General features: G+C 50.1%; 1 protein-coding gene across 3 annotated transcripts; it reads right to left on the reverse strand.

The window, feature by feature from the left end:
• Nucleotides 1–3,050: 3,050 nt before the first annotated feature.
• Nucleotides 3,051–16,029, reverse strand: SLAMF8 (SLAM family member 8). Of its 3 annotated transcripts, none has more exons than XM_070396837.1 (5): nucleotides 15,933–16,029; nucleotides 12,806–13,132; nucleotides 9,391–9,687; nucleotides 9,185–9,307; nucleotides 3,051–7,295 (listed from the first exon to the last, which is right to left on the reverse strand). In XM_070396837.1, exons 1-5 carry the CDS (start codon nucleotides 16,021–16,023, stop codon nucleotides 7,231–7,233), a joined length of 903 nt encoding a protein of 300 aa, XP_070252938.1. In that variant the 5' UTR covers nucleotides 16,024–16,029; the 3' UTR covers nucleotides 3,051–7,230. The 3 variants fall into 3 exon arrangements, with proteins under 3 accessions (XP_070252938.1, XP_070252940.1, XP_070252939.1); XM_070396838.1 differs by having other exon boundaries at nucleotides 3,052–7,295; nucleotides 9,209–9,307; XM_070396839.1 differs by lacking the exon at nucleotides 9,185–9,307.
• Between the last annotated feature and the right edge of the window lie 3,861 nt (nucleotides 16,030–19,890).

The raw sequence follows: 19,890 nt of genomic DNA on the forward strand, positions 1-19,890 counted from the left end.
AGGTACCCAAGAGGGTGGCGCCAGCCCTGCCTTGAGCAGACTGTTGCCCCTCTTTACTGCCACCTAGAGGGAACTCTGAAGACAACCTACCTGCCTGGGATGTCTTGGTATTTTGGGAAATTCGTCAACAAAGAAGCCCCTGATGCTGCTCTGGGAAGATGTCCCCAGGGAACTACCATGCCACACCTTCTTCACTTCCTGCCAACTGAAGCTTTACTCCCAGCCAGCGCCTCTGTCCCTGTCACCACTTCCCTGTGGACCTGCTGGTGCTCCTTAGGGCCTCTGAGCACATGCCGGGGGCTGTGACATGGTTTACTCCTTGGAATCACTTATTGACACACTTCTCCACTAGCATGTAACCTCTTTGAGGGCAGGGATGGTGATGCCACTATTTAGACATCTCTGTGCCCAAGTTGGTACTGGTGGCCAGTAGGTGATGAGTAAATGCTCCCTGAATGAACAGACACATGCATTTCCTGCTCTACAGATTCCTGTTCAAACTTCTTTTTGTATTTTATTTTGTTAAACCAACTGCCACTTGTGATAAGCTATCTTGCAACTCCTCCCTATGCCCCTAAGGGGGGAACTCTTGACCCCAGCTAGGCCAGTCAAGCTCAATCTGTTTGTTGGCAATTTTAATCTTCAGTGAGGAACATGGGAACAGAAAATATTCCACGGGGGCCCTTGAGGAGGTTGTCCTGAGGCCACCTGGCGTGTCCTTTCTGAGGCCTGGTTGGTCAGAGTTGTCTTTGGTCTCTGAGTGCTACAGGCTGAATGTTTGTGTGCTCCCAAAATGTATATGCTGAAACCTGCTCCCCAGTATGATGGTGTTTGAAGGTGAGCTCTTTGGGGGAGGGGGGTTAGGTCTTGAGGGTGAAGCCTTCATGAGTGGGATTAGTGCCCATAGAAGAGAAACTCAGGAGCCTTCCCTCACCCACTGTACCGTGTGAGGACACATCAAGAAGATGGCTCTCTATGAACCAAGAAGTGGGCTCTCACCAGACACTAAATCTGCTGGTCCTTGATCTTGGACTTCCAGCTTCCAGAACTGGGAGAAATAAATATCTGTTGATTATAAGCCTCCTAGACTATGGTATTCTCTTACAGCAGCCTAAACTGACCAAGACAGTTCTCTCCCCACACCTTTCTAATAATTCCTTCTTTTGCTTTAGTTAAAACCAGAGCTGTCTTCTTTGCTTGCATCCAAAGAACTCTGATACAAGTGTCCCGTTATTCTGAAATGCTCTAAAGAACATGATTTCTTAAATGGTCCTGTGATTGTATTCATTTATTTGACTGCTTTTATGCTATTGTGCTTTCGTACTACTACTCCCCATCAATCTCTCCTGTGTATCCAGTTCTGATCTATTTCCTGAGTGATATACTGAGGAGAATGGCAGAACAAAGGGAGCTAGAATAACTCTACTTTATAGGAAGCACAGATTGTGTCTGACACCTGGGCCAGATCCCTTCATTGGCCTCTTTTGTTCCACTGTCTATGCATTCATTCTTTAATTTATAATTCATTCTCAATGTCAGAAGGATCTGGTGGGGTGTCTAGGGCAGGAATGGAAAATTGGTTTCATCGTGGCTCCCCACTTCAATGAATTGTTGGGGTTACTTGATGTACTGCATGTGGACTCAGTGGGAAGAGTGTGCCACAATTAATTATCTAGATTCAACATGGCCTTTGAAGGCAGGTTCTTTATTGAATACAACTTCCCACCTAACTTGTGAAATGTCTCCTAGTCTACATAGCATTGTTCTGAGGTGATTTCTGCTTAAGCACATTCATTGAAACAGCTCACTTCCTATTTGGATTTCTACATTTGTTATTAAGTCCTTCCCTGGTAAGGGTTTGGACTGATTTAGAAAGTTAATTCTGACTCTGCCACCGACTAATTATGTAACCCTAGGGAGCAACACTCTATTTGGACTTCAGTTTTCCACTGAGAAATGAAAAATGAAGTGAGTAACCACAAAGTCTCCTTCCAGCTTTAAGACTATTATTCATGAGTCAATATCTGCCTTTCAGTGTCACGTTCCACTGGCCTCAGCCACACAACCTGGCTTGTAGGAGAGCCTGTCAACTATCTGGGGACTTGTGGCCGTCTAAGCTGTTTGTTCAAGGTGAAACATGACGGGTTTCTTTAATCATTTCTCGAATGATAAGGTTTCTAGACTCTTCACCACCTTGGTCATTCTCTTCTGGACATGGAAGTTTTCCAGTGTCTCCCTGGAAGTGAAGTGTGCCTTCCAGAACTGGACGGCCAGTTGTGCAATGGGAAGTGTCCCCACTACTCACTCATGTGCTCGGTCTGGCCCTCCTGGCAGAGGGGACCCACGTGAGTAGTGCACAATCCGAGGTGAGGCACCGGCTGAGACTGTGCCGGATCTGGGCATGTGCTGCTGTAGAGGCCCTCTTTCAGGTGGCATGCAGAACAGATGCAGGGAGCCACTGAGTCAGAGCTGGAGGAAGATGGTGTTTCTCTGCAGACGAGTAAGTTACCAAGTGCTGATGAACCGAACAGGTGCTACTTCTAACAATGGTGGAAGGAAGATCTTCCAGAGATGTCATGATATTTGCAGCCATTGTTTTTAAACAAGGCACTGGGTGCTCCTGTCTCCATTAATTAAAATAATGTCTCTCTAACCCTTTTCTTTTCTCTAACCATCTCTCCATTCTCTCTGACATCATGTCACATGACACCTTTGCCCTAGCAGCTCTTGTATTTGTCCTTTGCACAGAAGGACAGAAACAGAGGGTCTTGCTCAAGGAAAATATAACAAAAACAAGTAAAAGCAAAAACAGATTTGGAGAGGACTCTGGTCTGACCATGAGCCTACTGGAAATAATAGTATAAAGGTTGCCAATAGTACAAAGGGCTCTCCTGGCCATGCTCACCCCAGGGAAGGGGAATTCTGAAGACTGCAAGGTCCCATGTGCTGTGGCCCAACACCATTACACTGACACTCCCCTTCCATTCTCAGCCCCTTGTTTGTTTTTAAATATATTTTATTGATTTTTTGCAGAGAGGAAGCGAGAGGGATAGAGAGTTAGAAACATCGGATGAGAGAGAAACATCGATCAGCTGCCTCCTACACACCTCCTCCTGGGGATGTGCCCGCAACCAAGGTACATGCTCTTGACTGGAATCAAAGCTAGAATCTTCCAGTCCACAGTCCGATGCTCTATCCACTTAGCCAAACCAGTTAGGGCTGTTTTCTAATTTATTTATTTTAATTGGTGTAACATTTATAATAATAAAAATATAATATGCTAATTTTACTGGACAGCTGAATGACCTTCTGGACGTCCTTCCGGATGACCTTCTGGATGAAGCATGGGCTGCGAGGGCCGAGGCAAGCCACCATGGCTGCAAAGGCTGAGCCCCTTGCATGAATTTCATGCATCAGGCCTCTAGTTGGCTAATAACATTAAATAATTTCAGGTGTGCAATGTTATAATTCTTCATCTTTACCCATGTCACCCTTCCCTTCCCCCACGTCCCCTCTGCTAACCACCACTCTGTGGTCTGTATCTATGAGTTTGTTTTTGTGTTGTTTTGTTTGTTACATTTTCATTTTAAACAAAAAGGCAACCAATTGAATGGAAAAATATTTGCAAATGATATTTATGTTCAGGGGTTAATATCCAAAATATATAAAAAATTTATATAACTCAACAACAAAAAACCCAAACAACTCAATTAAAAAAAATGGGCAGAGAATCTGAATAGACATTTTTCCAAGGAAGACATATGGATGGTCAATGGGCATGCAAAAAGATGCTCAACATCACTAATTATTAGGAAAATGTAAATCAAAACCACAATAGGATACTACCTCACACCTGTTTGAATGGCTATTATCAATAGGACAAGAAATAACAAGTGTTGGTGAGGATGTGAAGAAAAGAGAACCCTTGTGCATTGTTGGTGAGATTGCAAATTGGTGCAGCCACTATGAAAACAATTTGGAGGTTCCTAAAAAAAAAAAAGAATATAACTATCATATGACTCAGCAATTTCACTTCTGGGTATTTATCTGAAGAATATGAGAACACTAACTTGAAAAGATATATAAACTCCTATGTTCATCGCAGCATTATTGACAACAGGTAAGATATGGAAACAACCTGTGTCCATTGATAGACAAAAGCACAAAGAAGAGGTGGTATATATATTCAATGGAATATTACTCAGCCATAAAAAATGATAAATACTGCCATTTGCAATAACATGGATGGATCTTGTGGGTATTATGCTAAGGAAAATAAGTCAGACAGAAAAGGACAAAAGCCGTATGATGTCACTCATATGTGGAATAAAACAAAAAAGTAAGAAAGAAACAAACAAAACAAAAACTCACTTTCTTGTTTTGACCCAGCTGCCTTGGCCTCCATTCTAGTTTTCATAAACACCAGCCATGCTCTCACTTCAGGGCCTTTCCATCGTCTGGTCTCTGGAATGCTCTTTTCCCAGGCACTGCATGGCTCACTCTACTTCATTGGGTTTCTGTTCCAAGATCACCTCATCAGAAGGTGTTCTCTAATCACCATATCCAAAGATGGACCCCTTCTTCTCAACATATCATTCACTAGTCTTTCACTCAGCTGATCTTTCTTAATAGAACCTATAAACACTTGGCATATACTAGTACTTACTTGCTTATTTATTATCTAGAATATAAACTCTGTAAAGGAAGGACATTGCTTTGTCCACTGCTGATTTCCTAGTGTCTTGAAGGGCATCCAGCACACACTTGACCCTCAATCAATACTTGTTCTTATGTGACTTTTAAAGCATCAATCCACATGCCCATTAACACACATATTGTTCTCACAGAAGCACTTTGAGTTTTTCTCAAAGGAGGTTAATTACTCCACTAGTTGACAAGTGAGTCATTGGGGATGGGAACATCAATTTATTTGAGCAGAATAGATCTGTTCAAAAAGGTCCTGGTGCGCCACCCTACAAAATACTGTCTAATTGAGGTCACTAAGAGTTACCTTGTGAAGGGAGAACTGTGGGCCCCACCCCATCCACAGCTGCTCTGATCTGAGATGGGACTCTGGGGATGAAGGAAAGTAAGGTGGGGCGTGGTGTGTGTGTGTGTGTGTGTGTGCGCGCGTGCTCCCTTCATACAACCACCATGGCTCCTTGCTAGATCTTGGACTTTCTCTTTCACATAATTTTAGGAACTGAGGCCAGTTTTGCATGATTCACTAGCTGGCAGGTGGGGCAACACAACCTGCCAGGTTGGGTGGCCCTGTGCATACTCAGGTGGACTTGGGGGTGATGGGAGAGAAGTGGGTACAGGAAAAGCATGAAGACTAGGTGAAGCCAGCTGACCAGCAGGGCACCTCTGAGCAGAGCTAACAGGCAGGGAAACTCCAGGACTAGTTAAGTGGAGGAGTGGCAAGATGAATCTGGAGGCCAGTTGCACTGACCAGGTGTCCCAGGTGAAGTGACTGCACGGGAATTGAGGTGAAGAGGGAAGATCCTTGGACCCGACTAACATCCTGGGTGGAATGATCGAAGCCATCCTGAAAAATACTCAAAACCTACCCCTGTTTACTCAATGCCTCCTTCCTCTCTATTATCAAGAGCTGAGTGAGGCCCCAGGAAAAAAAATCCAATTATATGTGGAAGGGAGTAACTATGCACCTTATCATCTACTAATCCCAAAGTTCAGCTCAAGTATTTTTCCAGTGGCAATACCCCAGAGCTCTTCTAGACAGAATCACTCAGTGGCAGATAGTATTTTCCGAAGATGCCCACAATAATTGCTTTCATTCAACAAGCTCTTTTTTAAAAGTGACCTTGACCATCTTCCTTTTGAGCTGTGGGTCTTTTCCCTCTCTCCTTGAACTTGGGTGGATCCTCTGCACTTGCATTAGAAAATTAGTGTGCCAGAGGCCAGGATGCTTCAGCTCCCTTCCCCTTCAAAACTTTTCTTCTTCTTAGCTTCTCCTAGCTCTTTCCTCTCTCAGCCTCAGGTAGAGACACTTACCTCAAGCTGAGCTGCTTTTCTTGAAGTTGTGCAAAAACTTTGGCTGGGGCAAATTTAGTATCTTTTTTTTCTGGTCACTGGAGGCAAGAATCTCAAGTCCCACCCCCAGATCCTATAGGAGTCATGCTAGTTAACAGAGAGGGTGAAGTTATCTACTAAAAAGTTGCTATCTACAAAAAGGTGTTACCTGTATAATGGCACCCAGCCCAACCATGAGATATAAACCACCCTTTGATGGTCTATAACTGTAAATTACCTTTGAGGGTCATGCGCTCAAATGACCTGAAAGCCTTTCAGGCCAGAAAGAGAAACCCTTGTCCTTCACCTCCCACCTTCACCTATTTCTAGACCTTTTCTTATGACAATGCCTTGATCATCAGGATCTCAAACTGCAGGAGCTTGGGCTAGGGCTGGGACTGGGGCTGGAAGTAGGTGATTCAGAGAGTCACAGTTAGTTCAGAGGTCTAATGTCTCTTAAAGCCTGGGACCCAGGCTGGAGGCAATCCGTTGCTGCAGGTCAGTCTGTCAGGGCTATCATAACAAGGTACCACTGACTGGGTGACTTAAACAGCAGACATTTATTTTCTCACAGTTCTGGAGACCGAAAGTCCAAGATCACTGTATCAGTTGGGTTGGTGTCTACTGAGGCCTCACTCTTTGGCTTCAATCTCTCTGTGTCCTCCCATGGCTGTTTCTCTCTGTGTGTGCATTTCTGGTGTCGCTCCTCTTCTTATAAGGACCCCAGGCATATTACTAGTAAATTAGGGCCCTATTCCAATGACTTCATTTAACCTTAACTATATCTTTAAAGGCCCTATCTCCAAATAGTCATATTTTGAGAAATTGGGCTTAGGACTTCAACAAATGCAATGGTGGGAAGTGAATGACCGGGACAGTCACTGTCCCTGTGGGTCCTGGAGAATGTCCAGTGTCCTTTAGGGAATATCTTCTTAGGCCCATCTTGCCCAGACCAAAGCCAGGGCATGCAATACGGCCAGAGGGAAGGGAGAGAGTGTGGAAGGTTGTGCAAATGTTTCCTGTCCTCCCAATGTGACAGCTGCCCAGGCTGCCCTTGGAAAGTGCAACGGCGTCTCACAGGAGCTACGAGGACCATGGTAGTTTCCAGGTACCAACTAGGTCCTGGACCATCGTGTGCCTGGGCAGTCAGGTTCCTCATGATCCCACATCAGTTTATCTCCTTCCTCATGGCAGATCCTACACAAGGGGGTTCTCTGTCTGTAGAGTGACTTCATCAGCACAGACTTCCTTCTTCTTTCTTCCTGCAAGGAGATAAGATAGAAGGTTACCCCTCCAATGTTTAGAATATTAGTAACCTTGGCCCGGCCCAAGATCACCTCAAGCAAAAAAACAAAACACACCCACAACCCTCCCTCCCCACCGCCCCCCATTTTATTAAAACCAATGGAAAAGGAGATGCTTCAAAGACAAGTAGTTCTTCCTACTGTCTAGCCTTCCTCTGCAACTGTGCCATGCATTTAGCTATAAAGAGTATAGAAAGTTAGAGCTGGGATGGACTCAATTAAATGGCCAGAAGCCACATGGCAGAGCCAGAGCCAGCTCTGGACTCCCTGTGAGGAGCCTTTCTGTTGGGTCCTTTCTGTTCTTGGTGGTCAAAGCCACTCTTTTCTGAGCCTTGACAATGTTAAGCTGAGTGAGAGAAGGTTGATTAGGGAGGGATGGCCAAGGGGTTTTGGGGTTCTTTTGGGGGTAATGAAAATGTTCTAAAATTGATTGTGGTGATGGATACACAACTCTGTGAATACAATGAAAGCCACTGAATTGTATGCACTTTATTTTTTTTAAATATATTTCTTTATTGATTTCAGAGAGGAAGGGAGAAGGAGAGAGAGATAGAAACATCAATGATGAGAGAGAATCATTGATCGGCTGCCTCTTGCACACCCCCTACTGGGGATCGAGCCCGCAACCCAGGCATGTGCCCTTGGCCGGAATCGAACCCCGGACTCATCGGTCCGCAGGCCGACGCTCTATCCACTGAGCCAAGCCGGCCAGGGCTGTATGCACTTTAAATGGGTGAATTGTATGGTTATGTGAATTATATTTCAATAAAGCTGTTAAAACAAAAAGCTGCTCTCTCCCGGCTTCTACATAAATCCTGGGACTGTCTGGACAGACAGGTCCCCTGGATGGAGTTTGCCCTCAGTTGCTTTTCCCCCATCTCCAGGGAAAGAACATACAAGAGTCAGTCCTCTGCTCCAGCTCTATGCTGAGCGACTCAGGTCTCATGCCTCCTTCTCCTTGCTGACCCGCTCTCTCCACCCTGGGCCAGCAAGCCACACAGCCTGGGATGCACAAAACCAGGAAGCCCAGGCCACTGGGGGCGGGGCATTCGGGGCCAAGGCAGGGCTGATGGGTGTAGAGCTCAGAACCTGGCTGACCACTGAGTTTCCCCTTTCTTCTCCTTGACAAAGAGGCATGATCAGCTCCCAGCCAGAGAGCACTTTGCTCAGAGAATATTTTCTAGGCAATAAGGGGATGGGATTCGACTAAACTCCTATTCAACAAACCTTTATTGATACAGAAACTATTGCTAGATGCCCAGTGGTGACCCTGCATTTGCCTTAAAAGGGTAAAGAATTTAGTGGGAGAGTAAGTGCAATCAGTGCTGTGAGTGGGGTAAGCGATGCGCGTTAAAGGCAGAACATTAGCCAGCCAGTGTGGCTCAATGGTGAGCATCGACCTACGAACCAGAAGGTCACAGTTCAATTCCCAGTCAGGGCATGTGTCCAGGTTGCAGGATTGATCCCTGTTGTGGGGTGTGCAGGGGCAGCCAATCAATGATTCTCTCTCATCATTGATGTTTCTATCTCTTTCTCCTTCCCCTCTTTGACATAGATAAAAATATAGATCTTATAGGAGATAATCCAATGCAGGAGTTGAGTGGGAAATCATGGAAAGTGTGTTCCAGACAGGGAAAATGGAATGTGCAAAGGCCTGAAGATGTGCGTAAGAGAATAGCTCACTTGAAGAGCTACAAAATAAACTTCGATTCTGATTGGAGGCCAGAATGCAAGATGGAGAGGGCCAAGAGATGAGGTGGGAGAGGTATAGAGGGCAGACAATCTGAAGACAAATAGGAAGAGGTCCAAATCTGCCCATCTTTCCAGTAGATTTAGCTCCCACCCACCTCCAGCACGTGCAGAACTCCCACCTGAGCAGGGGCCCCAGTACCAGGCAGAGAGACCAGCCAGGACCAGAAGCAGCAAGACGGGCACCACCACCAGCAGCACATCCTTGTAGGAGGCCTTCCCTGGGGCAGGACATGGAGGGGGCAAGGTCAGCAGTGGACTTGATGCTTCACAACCCCACATTGACCCTTGGCCCGTGGCATACCTGCCTCATGATGGCAGCTCTCCCAGGGGGTGACTATAGTCGAATTCCAGCTGACGGGGTTGGAGACAATGCAGGAAAAGGCCATGCCCTTGTCTTCTGGTCCCAGCGAAACCCTCAACACCTGTCCATCTGTGAAGAGGCCATGTGGCTCGATACCAAAGTCAATGGTCTCCTCCTGTCGCCAGCTATAGGTTATGTCACTGATGTTGGGGACCCAACAGGACAGGAAAGCCTGGCAGGTCTTGGGTTGCTGAGATACAGCAATGAACACTTGTACCGTAGGCCTGGGTACTGCATCTGGGCAAAAATAGTAGAGCAGGTCTGGGTTACTGGGGTGCTGGGCAGGGCCCTCGCCCTGGCTCTGGGATCCACGCCGGGGTAGATAACGCCTCTGACTAGTCCACTCTTGTTCCAAAACCTTGTCTGGCTTCCTGTTGACCACAGGACCAAAGCTGAATTCCTAAGTGTGGGATTCAAAATCCTCCATAAAATGGTTGAGGTCCGTCTCTCCAGCTATCCCTCCTGCTGGTCCTCCCTAATTTCCAGTTCTCTCAAACATGTCATGCTCTTCCATGCTTTCCTATGTCTCAGCAGTGCACACATACCTTTATCTTCTTGGCCCCCTAGAAAATAGTGGGCCCAGCCTGGACACACAGCCTGCTGCCCTGACTGCAAAGCCTTCCCTGCTCCTCCAGGTGTGGTGCTGAGCTTTCCAAGCCCCCTGTCTGCCTCTTGTCATAGCACGTTCCCCATGACATATCAACCGGAGAGACAGTGAGCATTTATCACATCAGGCAAAAACCAAAATAACAACCAAAACAACAGCAGCAGCAGCAGCAGCCCATCATACACATGCCTGGACTTTTGGAGATCAGAGTTTGGTGAGGCAGACAAATGCTGACAAGAAATGATTAAGAAAATAATTACAAGGGTGCAAATAGGGCTATGAGGGGGCTCTGTCTTGTTATCTTCATAACCCTCACTCTCTAGGTGCTCAGTTGCCTGGGCAATTCAACAAACTGGTGTCCTGCTCCCCTTTCCTATGCAGATTGATGAGTAAGTCCCGGGTCTCCCTGGCAAGGGGGGCCAGTGGGAGAGCCTTCTGGTGACAATGAGAGGGCTCAGTGTCTGACAGCATTCCAAAGCCAAGCAGAGTAAAACCTCCTGGATGCCAGCTCCGCGTGTTGGGATTTGGAATATGAAAAAAGAAAAAAAATGCTGGGCCCACTAATAGTATAAACAAAGTTTACAGGGGAGATATTTATACTCCTTAGGAGGACAAGCTGCTTCCAAACACGATGAGCGCATTGACATGTCTGGTAACTGATCTGCTAATTCAAATCCTTCTTTATCTATTGTCAGAGCAGAGCGCCTAAGGACGGCTGTTTGGCAGCTTTGTGCAATTAGTTCTAATCAAGCTATGCATTTGGAAGCAATAAAACAGCAATTTCCTTACAATTTGTAATTTGGATGCTGAGAACAGGGCATTCTGGAGCCTCACGATGTGGGTGCTGCATGTGTTCTCACACTCAGTGTCCTCATTTCCCATGTGCGGCAGCTGAGACTCAACAAGGGAGAAGCCCCAGGGCTGCCTGTACGGTTGTGTAGGTTACTCGCTGCACAAGGGCCTTGGCCAGGGGGGAACAGGGGAAGGTGGGGGTGCTGAAACCCAGCCAGCACTCTGTTTGCCAAACTGTACTCCTGGTTCAGGGCCGCATGCATCCAGAGGGACACCCATCTAAGTGCTTATCAGCACCCTGAGTGGCAGCCAGTTAGCTGTCTCAGGGAGGGGGCGGGTGTTTCTCTCCTCCCAATTTGCTACTGCCTTTCTCTCCCTCATTGTTTCCCTCTTCCTAGCTGTCACCCCTACTCTCCATTCCTGAATTTGAACCTTATCCTCCCCTTTTCACTACCAAATTTCCAAGGTTTTACTAAAATTGTGCTTTGGGGTCATTCACATATCATTTCCAAGCTGCTAGATATCTAAATGAGAGCTGGAAGGCCATTGTTTTTTCTTGACCAGAAGAAATATAGTTAAGGTGGTAGAGGTGGAGGTGATGGTGGAGGTGTGGAGGTAGAGGTATAAATAGTAATAGTGGTAGAAGTAATGGTGGAGGTAGAGGTGGTAGTGGTGGTGGCTGTGAAGGTGATGGAGGTAATGGAGATAGAGGTGGAGATGATAATGGAGTGGTGAAGTTGGAGATAGAGATAGTTATAGTGATAGAAATGATGGTGGAGGTGAAGGTGGTGGTAGTGGTAGGGTGATGAAGGAGGAAGGTAGAGATAGTGATGGTGTAGGTACATGTGGAGGTAGTGATAGTGGTAGAAGTGATGGTGGAGGTGGAGATGGTAGTGGGGGTGGAGATGGAGGTGGTGATAGGGTGATGAAGGAGGAAGGCAGTGAAGGTGGAGGTGGTGCTGGTGGAGGTACATGTGAAGGTAGTGCTAGTGGTAGAAGTGATGGTGGAAGTAGAGGCGGTGATAGTGGTAGGTGATGAAGGAGGAAGGTGGTGATGGTGGAGGTGATGACGGAGGAAGAAGATGTGGAGGTAGTGATAGTGGTAGAGGTTATGGTAGAGGTGGTTGTGATGGAGGTGGAGGTGAATTTGCTGGAAAGAAAGCTCCTTTCTGTCCCCAGTGAATTCAGACACCTGAGCTGAGGAGCTGAACGAGGCTACATAAATGACCCTGCAAACCCACGCGGAGCAGAGGTCTGCCTGCTGAGCCAGGCTAACCTACAGAATTGTGAGAAATAAAATAGCTGTCTTTAGCCAATAAGGTTGGGGATGGTACGTTTTGCAACAATGAATGACTGAAAGAACCCATGCATCTTATATATAGTTAAGATCTCTAAGTATATCTGAAATAACTCTTTTAAAAATATAAAATAAAAATTCTGTACTTCTAACTACAGTTGAATTATAAACTTTAATAAAAACATAGTGCCATAGTTTGATTGGCAATATTTCCCCTTTTTAGTGGCACATAAAATAATGGCATGTCTTAATCTGATACCTTTGGACTGGTGAGGCACAGGTCAACTTCCGTCCCAGATGCTTTCCCAGCCCCACTGCACGTCACTGCCATGAGCATCTATGTGGTAACATCACGATGCCCACTTTACTAATGAGACGGCGAATGTCAGCGCTGAGCCTTGTGTACAAGACCACTGAGTCCGGAAAATGCCACGCTGGGGCTCAGACTGGGCTGTAGAGCTGGGCTGCTCCCGATCAAGCTCCCCTGGGGGAACCTGAGGAGCGTTCTCAGATGCGGCTGCAGGAGACTCTCTGAATCAGCCACGAAGTCAGAGGCCCAAGGTTTCTGGAACCCAGTTCTCCAGCTCCCAGGACTCAAGATGCCCTTCCAGGACCGTGTGAGGGAAGGTGGGCAGAGAGCCAGGGCCAGGCACACTCACCGTACACCTTGAGCTGCAGGATCTGGGTCCAGGCCCGGCCTTCAGTGTCCACAAGCAACACGGAGAAGTTGCCGCTGTCCCCAGACTCCAGCGGCCCGAGCTCCAGGCTCAGGTTGCGGTGCAGCCGGGTGCGGCCCAGGAAGCGGGAGTGGTACAGGGTCTCCAGGGAGCCCCGGAAAGATGTGGCCAGGAGCTCCTCCGAGGGCCAGAGAGACCGCCAGATGGCCTCTCGGACTTGGAAGCCAGGGTGGCACTCTGCCGGCAGCAGCACCGAGCCCCCCACCTGGCCCTGCACGTGGGCACCAGTAACCGCGACAGGAAGCGGTGCTGCAAGAACAGAGCCACGTCACTCCGCCTGCCCGAGGCTCCTCAATCTCTCCTGCACGCAGCACGGAGCAAATTGGGGCTCCTCTCCCCCCACTCCCTCCACCCACGTTGAGAATGCACTGTCCCAGGGGCTGGGAACAAAATTAAAAAGAATTCATACCTGTGCTCATGGAGCTCAGAGAGGAAGCCAAGCAATTAACATGTAGTAAAACATAGCAATTAAAATATAGCAAGCCAAGTGCCATCATGGGAAAAGGGGGGCACTCTGGGAGAACACGGGTAGCGTGAGGGTGTAACCTCACCTGGTCTGGAGGGTTCGGGTAAACTGAGGCCAAAGAAGAAGCGGAATTTGCCAAGCCAAGCAGAGGGCTGCCTGGCGCGGGGATGGGAAGCGTTACAGGCCAAGGGGACAGCGTGTCCGAAGGCCTGGGGGAGAGGGCGTGTGCACAGGGAACTGAAAGTAGGTCTCCGCAGGGGGAGTAAGAATGGCGCTGCAGAGCTGCGACGTAGAAATGCAGGGAATTTCCAGAGAGAACCAGATTGTGCAGGGCCCTGAGAGTGACACTGGCACCTGGGCTTTATCCTCCGAGCAATGAGGGCCCTAGAAGAGGTTTCAGGTAAGACAGGAACAGGATTAGAGGCCTGTGAGAGAGATCACTCCTGGAGCGGGGCAGAGGAGGCCTGTAGGTGGGGCAAACCCGAGGCTGCTTCTATTAACCCAGGGGTGGGGACCATTCCGTCCTCGGGCCTGCAAAAGCATTGGGTCTGGCCCTGCCAAGGCATGAGGGGTGAGTTCATCAACTGTCTGACCCAATATAGCCGACTAATGTTTAAGTGGGTTATTTCCTATGGTCCTCGGATGATGCTATAAAGATCCAAATGGCCCTCGGCAGAAAAAGGTTCCCCACCCCTGTTTAATCCAAAGGTGAGTGATGGAAGTTTGTATTGAGGGGGAGCAATGGAGCGGGGGAGAGGTGGCAGGAACCGAGAGAGATAAGAAGTGTCATCAGTGGATCTGGCAGTAGATTGGGTCTGAGAAGCCAAGGAGCAAGGAGTCAAGGATGGCTCCCAGGTCCTTGGAACCCAAAGGTGCCAGTTGTCTGTGACCCAGGACAGGAGGAGAAACAGAAGGGGGAGAGGCGGCAGGGTGCTGAGTGTTGCCGGGAACGTGTTGAGTTGGAGACCTGTGGGTGATGCCTCTGCTTCAAGTGCGCCCTGCCCCCTTCACAGGCTAATGTCTGCTCATCTTTGAAGCGTCAGGGTTCCCTAATCTCCCCCGTCCATCCCTGCAGGTTACACACTCATTCTCCACGTTCCCTCCGCAGCCTGGGATCCTTGCTATGAACTGGCCTTGTTTCTGTTGTTATCGTATGGTTATGAGTCAGTGTCTCCTGCTGGCCTGTGAGTTCCTCTCTCCATCTTTGCACTCCCAGTGCCCACTCTGTTCAGGAGGAGGATGTAGAAACTCAGAAAGTTTTACAGAACGAATGGCAGGATTTGCTGATTTACCCAGTGCCTGGCACAGTGGTGGCCGCAGGGGTGCAGGGCAGAACGAGAGGAGATGCGGGACAGACCCAGGTGCTGGGAGTTCGGTTAAGGAAACGTGCTCTGAATGGTCACTCAACCAGCCACTGGTAACTCCAGCCCCTCATACGCCTCCTTGCACTCCCTGGAGCCAACCATCTCCGGCTTGATTGGCGAAGACTTCAGGGGAATGCAGAGTGGAGACAGGACGTAGAGGAGAAATAGCACTGGATGGCAGTCAGGACTCCTCGGTCCTACCCTGCCCGGCTCTGCCCAGAATGAGCCGTGTGACCTTCAGCAATTACGCTCCTTTCTGGGCTCCCACTGTCCCCTCCATAAAGCAAGGGGTGCACCCATCAGTTGCACTCACATCGTTTACCACCAAGAGGCTTTTGGCCAAATTATTTTTGCCTCCCAAGGCCAAGGATTTGAAAGATTTTTGAACCAAACAGATTTCTTTTTGTGAGGAATTTCCTTCACATGTCTAGAAATGTTGAAATCTGCAGAGATTGGAGCCCTCAAGCTTGGAGACTCTGGAGGGACACTGGACAGAGTCATCTCAAAGTCACTGTGGGTCTGAGGTGGACAAAGGTGTCTTTGTCTTTGCTACACCCCCGGACTCCCATGCCCTGGCCTTGTGGTGCTGAGCCGCATCATTCTGAGCACTTCTCACCCAAGGGAGGGAAGTCGGGCACCAGAGAGACTGCAGGGATTGCCTGGGGCTGAAGAGACCAACAGGCAGGCATCCCATCACCAGATTCTCTGCCCCCCAGGCCCACATGTGCTGCATTAAACTTGCTCTTGCCTCTCATCCCTACTCAGTACCCCTTACACAGACCTCAGGATGGGCCCTGGCTTCCCACAGGCTGTTGGAAATACATCCTCAGATTGAAAGATCCCTGCTCTGCCCTGCCCTCCCCTGTGCTCCTCAGACACACAGTATTTAGAATCCTCACTTGTTAGCTCTGCCAGACCCTCACCATTCTCACAGCCAGACCTTTCCAAACCACTGGTGCCACCAGCCTCAGTCTTAACAGCCTCTCCAAACTAAACCGACTTCTCCCAGGGCTGCTGCCTCCTTCCACCCAGGACCCTGCATCTCTTTGCCTGGCCTCGTTTTAAAAGTTGCCCCAAAGCTTGCATCAGTATTGCCGACCCCCTCCCAGTGCCTGGGTTCTTACTTGGGATTGGGGGACCCTGCGCAGACATCTGGCGAGGGGTGGCCGGCCAGAGGGGGCAGCTCTTTGAGGACAGGCCACTCACCTGCCCCACTTACCTGCCCAGAGAAGGGGCATCCACAGGGACCACACAGCCACCCTTCTCCGGAGAGCCAGGAACGCTCCCCCCACCGCCGGCATCCAGGACATCCTCTGCCTGAGGGGAAGGCTTGAATGGGGACAGGCCACGTTGCTGCATCGAAGGAGCTGTGACCCTTCTGGAAAGTCCCATGTGCAGAAGGAGGAATCTCCACTCAAAACAAGAGGCCCCGGAACTGAGAACATCCCGAAGGAAGTGGAAGTTGGCTGCAGGCCTGGCTGGGCTCTTCCAGGAGCCGATTCTTGTAAGTCAGTCCCTTTCCCGTGCCTTTGGCTGGATATGCAGGCCCAGGCCACAAGGCCCCCACACAAGCCCACACCCTGTCCTCCGACGCTCTGGGGAGGCCACAGTGGGCAACAGGGAAAGCGAAGGACCCCCGGGGAGGAATCCCTTAGGGCTGAAGTGGGTAAGAATGAGGAGGGGGTTGGGGCCAGATTCCAGAGGCCTGGAATACTGGGGTTAGTATCAGACTTTTGTTCTGGAGACCAGCGGCTTTCACCCTGTGGCACACGAGGCTTCTGAGGACGTCTAGGGTAGCAGGGCAGCGAGGAGCTCTCCACTCCGAGTGGTTCTGGAGCTGGTGGTCAAGGGGAGGCTCTGAGCAGCTCCTCGTGGAGGGAGGGGCTGGGGCCCCTCAGCGGGCGCTAACTGGCGGGGGGAGGACGGCATCAGGGCTGTTGGGGAGAGAGAGGCGGCAGGGAAGCCCTGGGGGCAGTGGTTGTGATGGTTCTGACCGAAGCAGGAAGGAGCTCTCCAGCGAGAGGGCAGAGCAGGGGTCCTGACAGAGCTGCCTGGCTCTGGGCAGAGGCCAAAGGAAGGCAGTCATGAGGAGCCATTGCCAAGTCCATCACTCACGCAGCAGGTATTGGCTGAGCATCCCTGAGCCAGGGGCTAGGGACACACAGGTGAGAGGCACAGCTCCTGCCCTCCAGGCGTCTCTGCAGGTGTGATGAGAAGACAGGCTATGTAACCCAGTCATCACCACCAGCGCAGGAGGGGGTCAGGGAGAACTAGGAAATACGCCCCCTCCCCACAGGGAAAACCTCAGGGTGAAACTGACGGGGAGGAGGGAGGGATCGGGGAGAACTGGAAAACATCCCACCTTCGGAGGAAATGGACCGAGGAAGGAGCAGGAAGGGTTAAGCCTGCGGTGGCAGGTTCCCCCACTGCTACTCACTGGTCAGACCACAGTATTTACCCTGCTCCAGGGCGTGCACTGGAGTCAATTGGCTGGTGAGTTCAAGGCCTCCTGCATTCCTTAGAGAGCAGCTGGCAGGGGGCTGCCCCCAGCCTTCTAGGCTCTTCTGGAAGCCGGGACAGGCACAGTAGTGCCATCAGGCCATCTCTGCTGGGGGCTGGAGGCTGGGGCCGGGGCACTGGGGTGGGTGTGCAAGGTGCGCCATGCCCATGGATGCCCTGTCTAGCTCCCTGGACTGGCCTGATGGCTGTGTTTCCTCCCAGGGGGAGAGGTGAGGAAGGGACAAAAAGGGGGGGTGGTGTTAGAGGAGAGGAGAGAGTGGGGCAGGGAAGGAGGCAGAGGCAGAGCCCAGATAGAAAGGAGGAGCACGCAGCAGGCTTTTAGGAGCCAGGGGTGAGGAGGAGGGCAGCGTCGGGGAGCCTCTGGCGGAACTTCAAGGCTGTGCTCAGGATGGGGGCTGAGAGCGCAGGAGGAACCCCGCCTATGCCACGTCTTCCTGTCGGCCTTCAACTGTGCGGTTTCCCGTTTCCATAGAATGGAGAAGCTGCTGGCACGAGCTGCCGGCCGACAGCAAGCCACCAGGGCCTGGCCAGCCCCAAAGCTGCTGCCCGGGGCGGGGAGCCCAAGCCCTCCCACCCCCCTGCCAGCCAGTGTAGGCAGCAGTGCTGGGTTTGAGGCAGGGCCTGGATGTGTGGATTGGATACACCTCCAATACCCTGAGATTGTCAGCGTAGGCAACTGGATATTAATAAAGGCAGAGAGCAAAGGGACCCAGACATTATTAAGCATAATAAACTGGGAAGCAGAATCCAATATTCGGAGTGCTTCGCTAAGAATCACAGCTCCCCTCTCCTCCCCCCGGCATCCTCCACCCTCCAGAGGAATAAAAACAACAGAAGAAATTACTCTGCTGGGCGCATGTGCAGCAAAAGCTCAGATCAGATTGGATAAGGGACCCAAATCCTGGAAGATCGAGGAAATAGATTGGTTAGGGGGTGGACACATCCGAAGCCTGGGAAAGCTTGGGAAGTTGAATGGTTAGTTTGAAGAAGTGCCTGGTTTTTCCCAAGCTTGAGATAATATAATCAGCCTGACAAAGGGCGCCCCCCCCACCCCACGCACACACACATACACACACACTCGCTAGTCCTGTTTGTTGACGAATTTTGTGGTGATCATGTAGGTCTAGCAGTCACCTGTGCCGGCAGCTGAGTGGACCCAACACGGCCACAGGGCCAGCTGAGCCCGGACTGTGCTGGCCGGATGGGGACAGATACGAACTATGCTTTGACATGCACAGAACTTTCTTACCTTGGCCTTTGTATCGGGCTTGATGAGGACAACACTGGCCTTCTTCCACAGGGGGATGGAGGGAGACGAGACCCTGGAAACCTGGGGGCAGCCTTCTATCTCCACCCAAAATAAATCTCACCACACCACAATCTCCCTCGGGTGGGCCCCTGCGATCCCATGAAAGGACCACCCCCCGCCCCCCGCAAGAAGATGGCACTCTCACACATACACGGCCCTGAGGGTGATGCCTCCTTAAATTCTGTGCCCCAGGTGCCTCTCCTGCCTCCTCCGCGCCCTGGCCCTATTGGGTGTAGGTAGAGGGAGCGGAACCTTTGGTGGGCCAGTGACCTGATGCACACAACTGCAGAGGGAGAAGCTGAGGGAGAAGAGAGAATTCAGTGGAATAGCCTGGAGGAGCCGGGGTGGGAGGGGTCTGAGGCTTGGGTAGGGTCTGCTTTTCAGGCGAAGACACACGTTCCCAGAGAGTTGAAGGGAGGCTGCAGAAGACAGAAACAAAGCCAGGATTGTGCCTCATTGAGAGGGGAGAGCTGGAAACTCATCCGTCCCTTCACTCATTCACCAAACACGTTGCTGGCTTCCTTTCTTGTGCACACACATGCTTTAAACATTTATAGAGCATCTGGCATGTGTAATCCGCGGGAGGGTAGGAGCTCACACGGATGATGACAGCGGTCATGACACTGACAATAAAAGTAGCTATGCATCTGTAACCCCCGTGGGAAAGAATTCTGGAAACAAGTACAACACAGGCTGTTCTTTCAAAGGGCTTGAGAGGGGATCCCCCTGAGCAGAGTCACCGCGAGCAATGGGTGCTGAAGCAGGAGACAGCTGACCACTCCGGGCCCTGCCAAGGGCAGCTTCTTCCAGCAGGGCGGAGGGAGCAGGAAAGGTGTGCAGGGCACAACATTTCCCAGTGTTGGAAGAAAAAGCCTGGTTCTTCCCATCACGTCAATCCTGGCTATAGTTTCTGCTATCACAGTCAATACAAAGATGAAGGACTCAGAGCTGTTTAGCGGATGCTCATTGAAATAAAAATGTAGAAGGTCCTATTTCCTAACCGGATCTAAATTAAAAAATCTAGAAAGGAAAGAAGTCCCAACATGTGAAATCTGCCCGGTTCAGGGAAAGAGCTGTGCTCCATTTTCACTGTCTGTATCTAAATTGTAGAGCTGCATACCAGGCGAGGACTGAGTAGCGAATGATCTCTTACAATGAAGTTGCCCAATGCATGGAACTGACCATAGTGCAGGATGGTGTGTAGGTTCTTGACTACCCACGATGGCCACCAGAGGGCAGCCATGAGGCTCTCAGCTACCCTCTGTCTTACTTAAGGGGGCAGCTCCAGGCTGCCTCTCCATCCTCAACCCAGCTATGCACTTCTGGCCTCTCCTCTTAGCCTGTAGGT

The sequence above is a fragment of the Myotis yumanensis genome, unplaced genomic scaffold (assembly GCF_028538775.1).
Source record: "Myotis yumanensis isolate MYYU_CA2020_CCGP unplaced genomic scaffold, mMyoYum1.0.hap1 SCAF_17, whole genome shotgun sequence".
NCBI lineage: Eukaryota > Metazoa > Chordata > Mammalia > Chiroptera > Vespertilionidae > Myotis > Myotis yumanensis.

What these genes read in the sequence shown, in the direction of transcription:
- SLAMF8 (XM_070396837.1), bottom strand. Translation starts at nt 16,023, where the DNA reads ATGTCCTGGATGCCGGCGGTGGGGGGAGCGTTCCTGGCTCTCCGGAGA. An exon ending in CCTGCAGCTCAAGGTGTACG is followed by an intron (nt 9,688 to 12,805) that starts GTGAGTGTGCCT and finishes ATTTTTGCCCAG; the next exon opens with ATGCAGTACCCAGGCCTACG. An exon ending in GAGTTCTGCACGTGCTGGAG is followed by an intron (nt 7,296 to 9,184) that starts GTGGGTGGGAGC and finishes ATCTCCTTGCAG; the next exon opens with GAAGAAAGAAGAAGGAAGTC.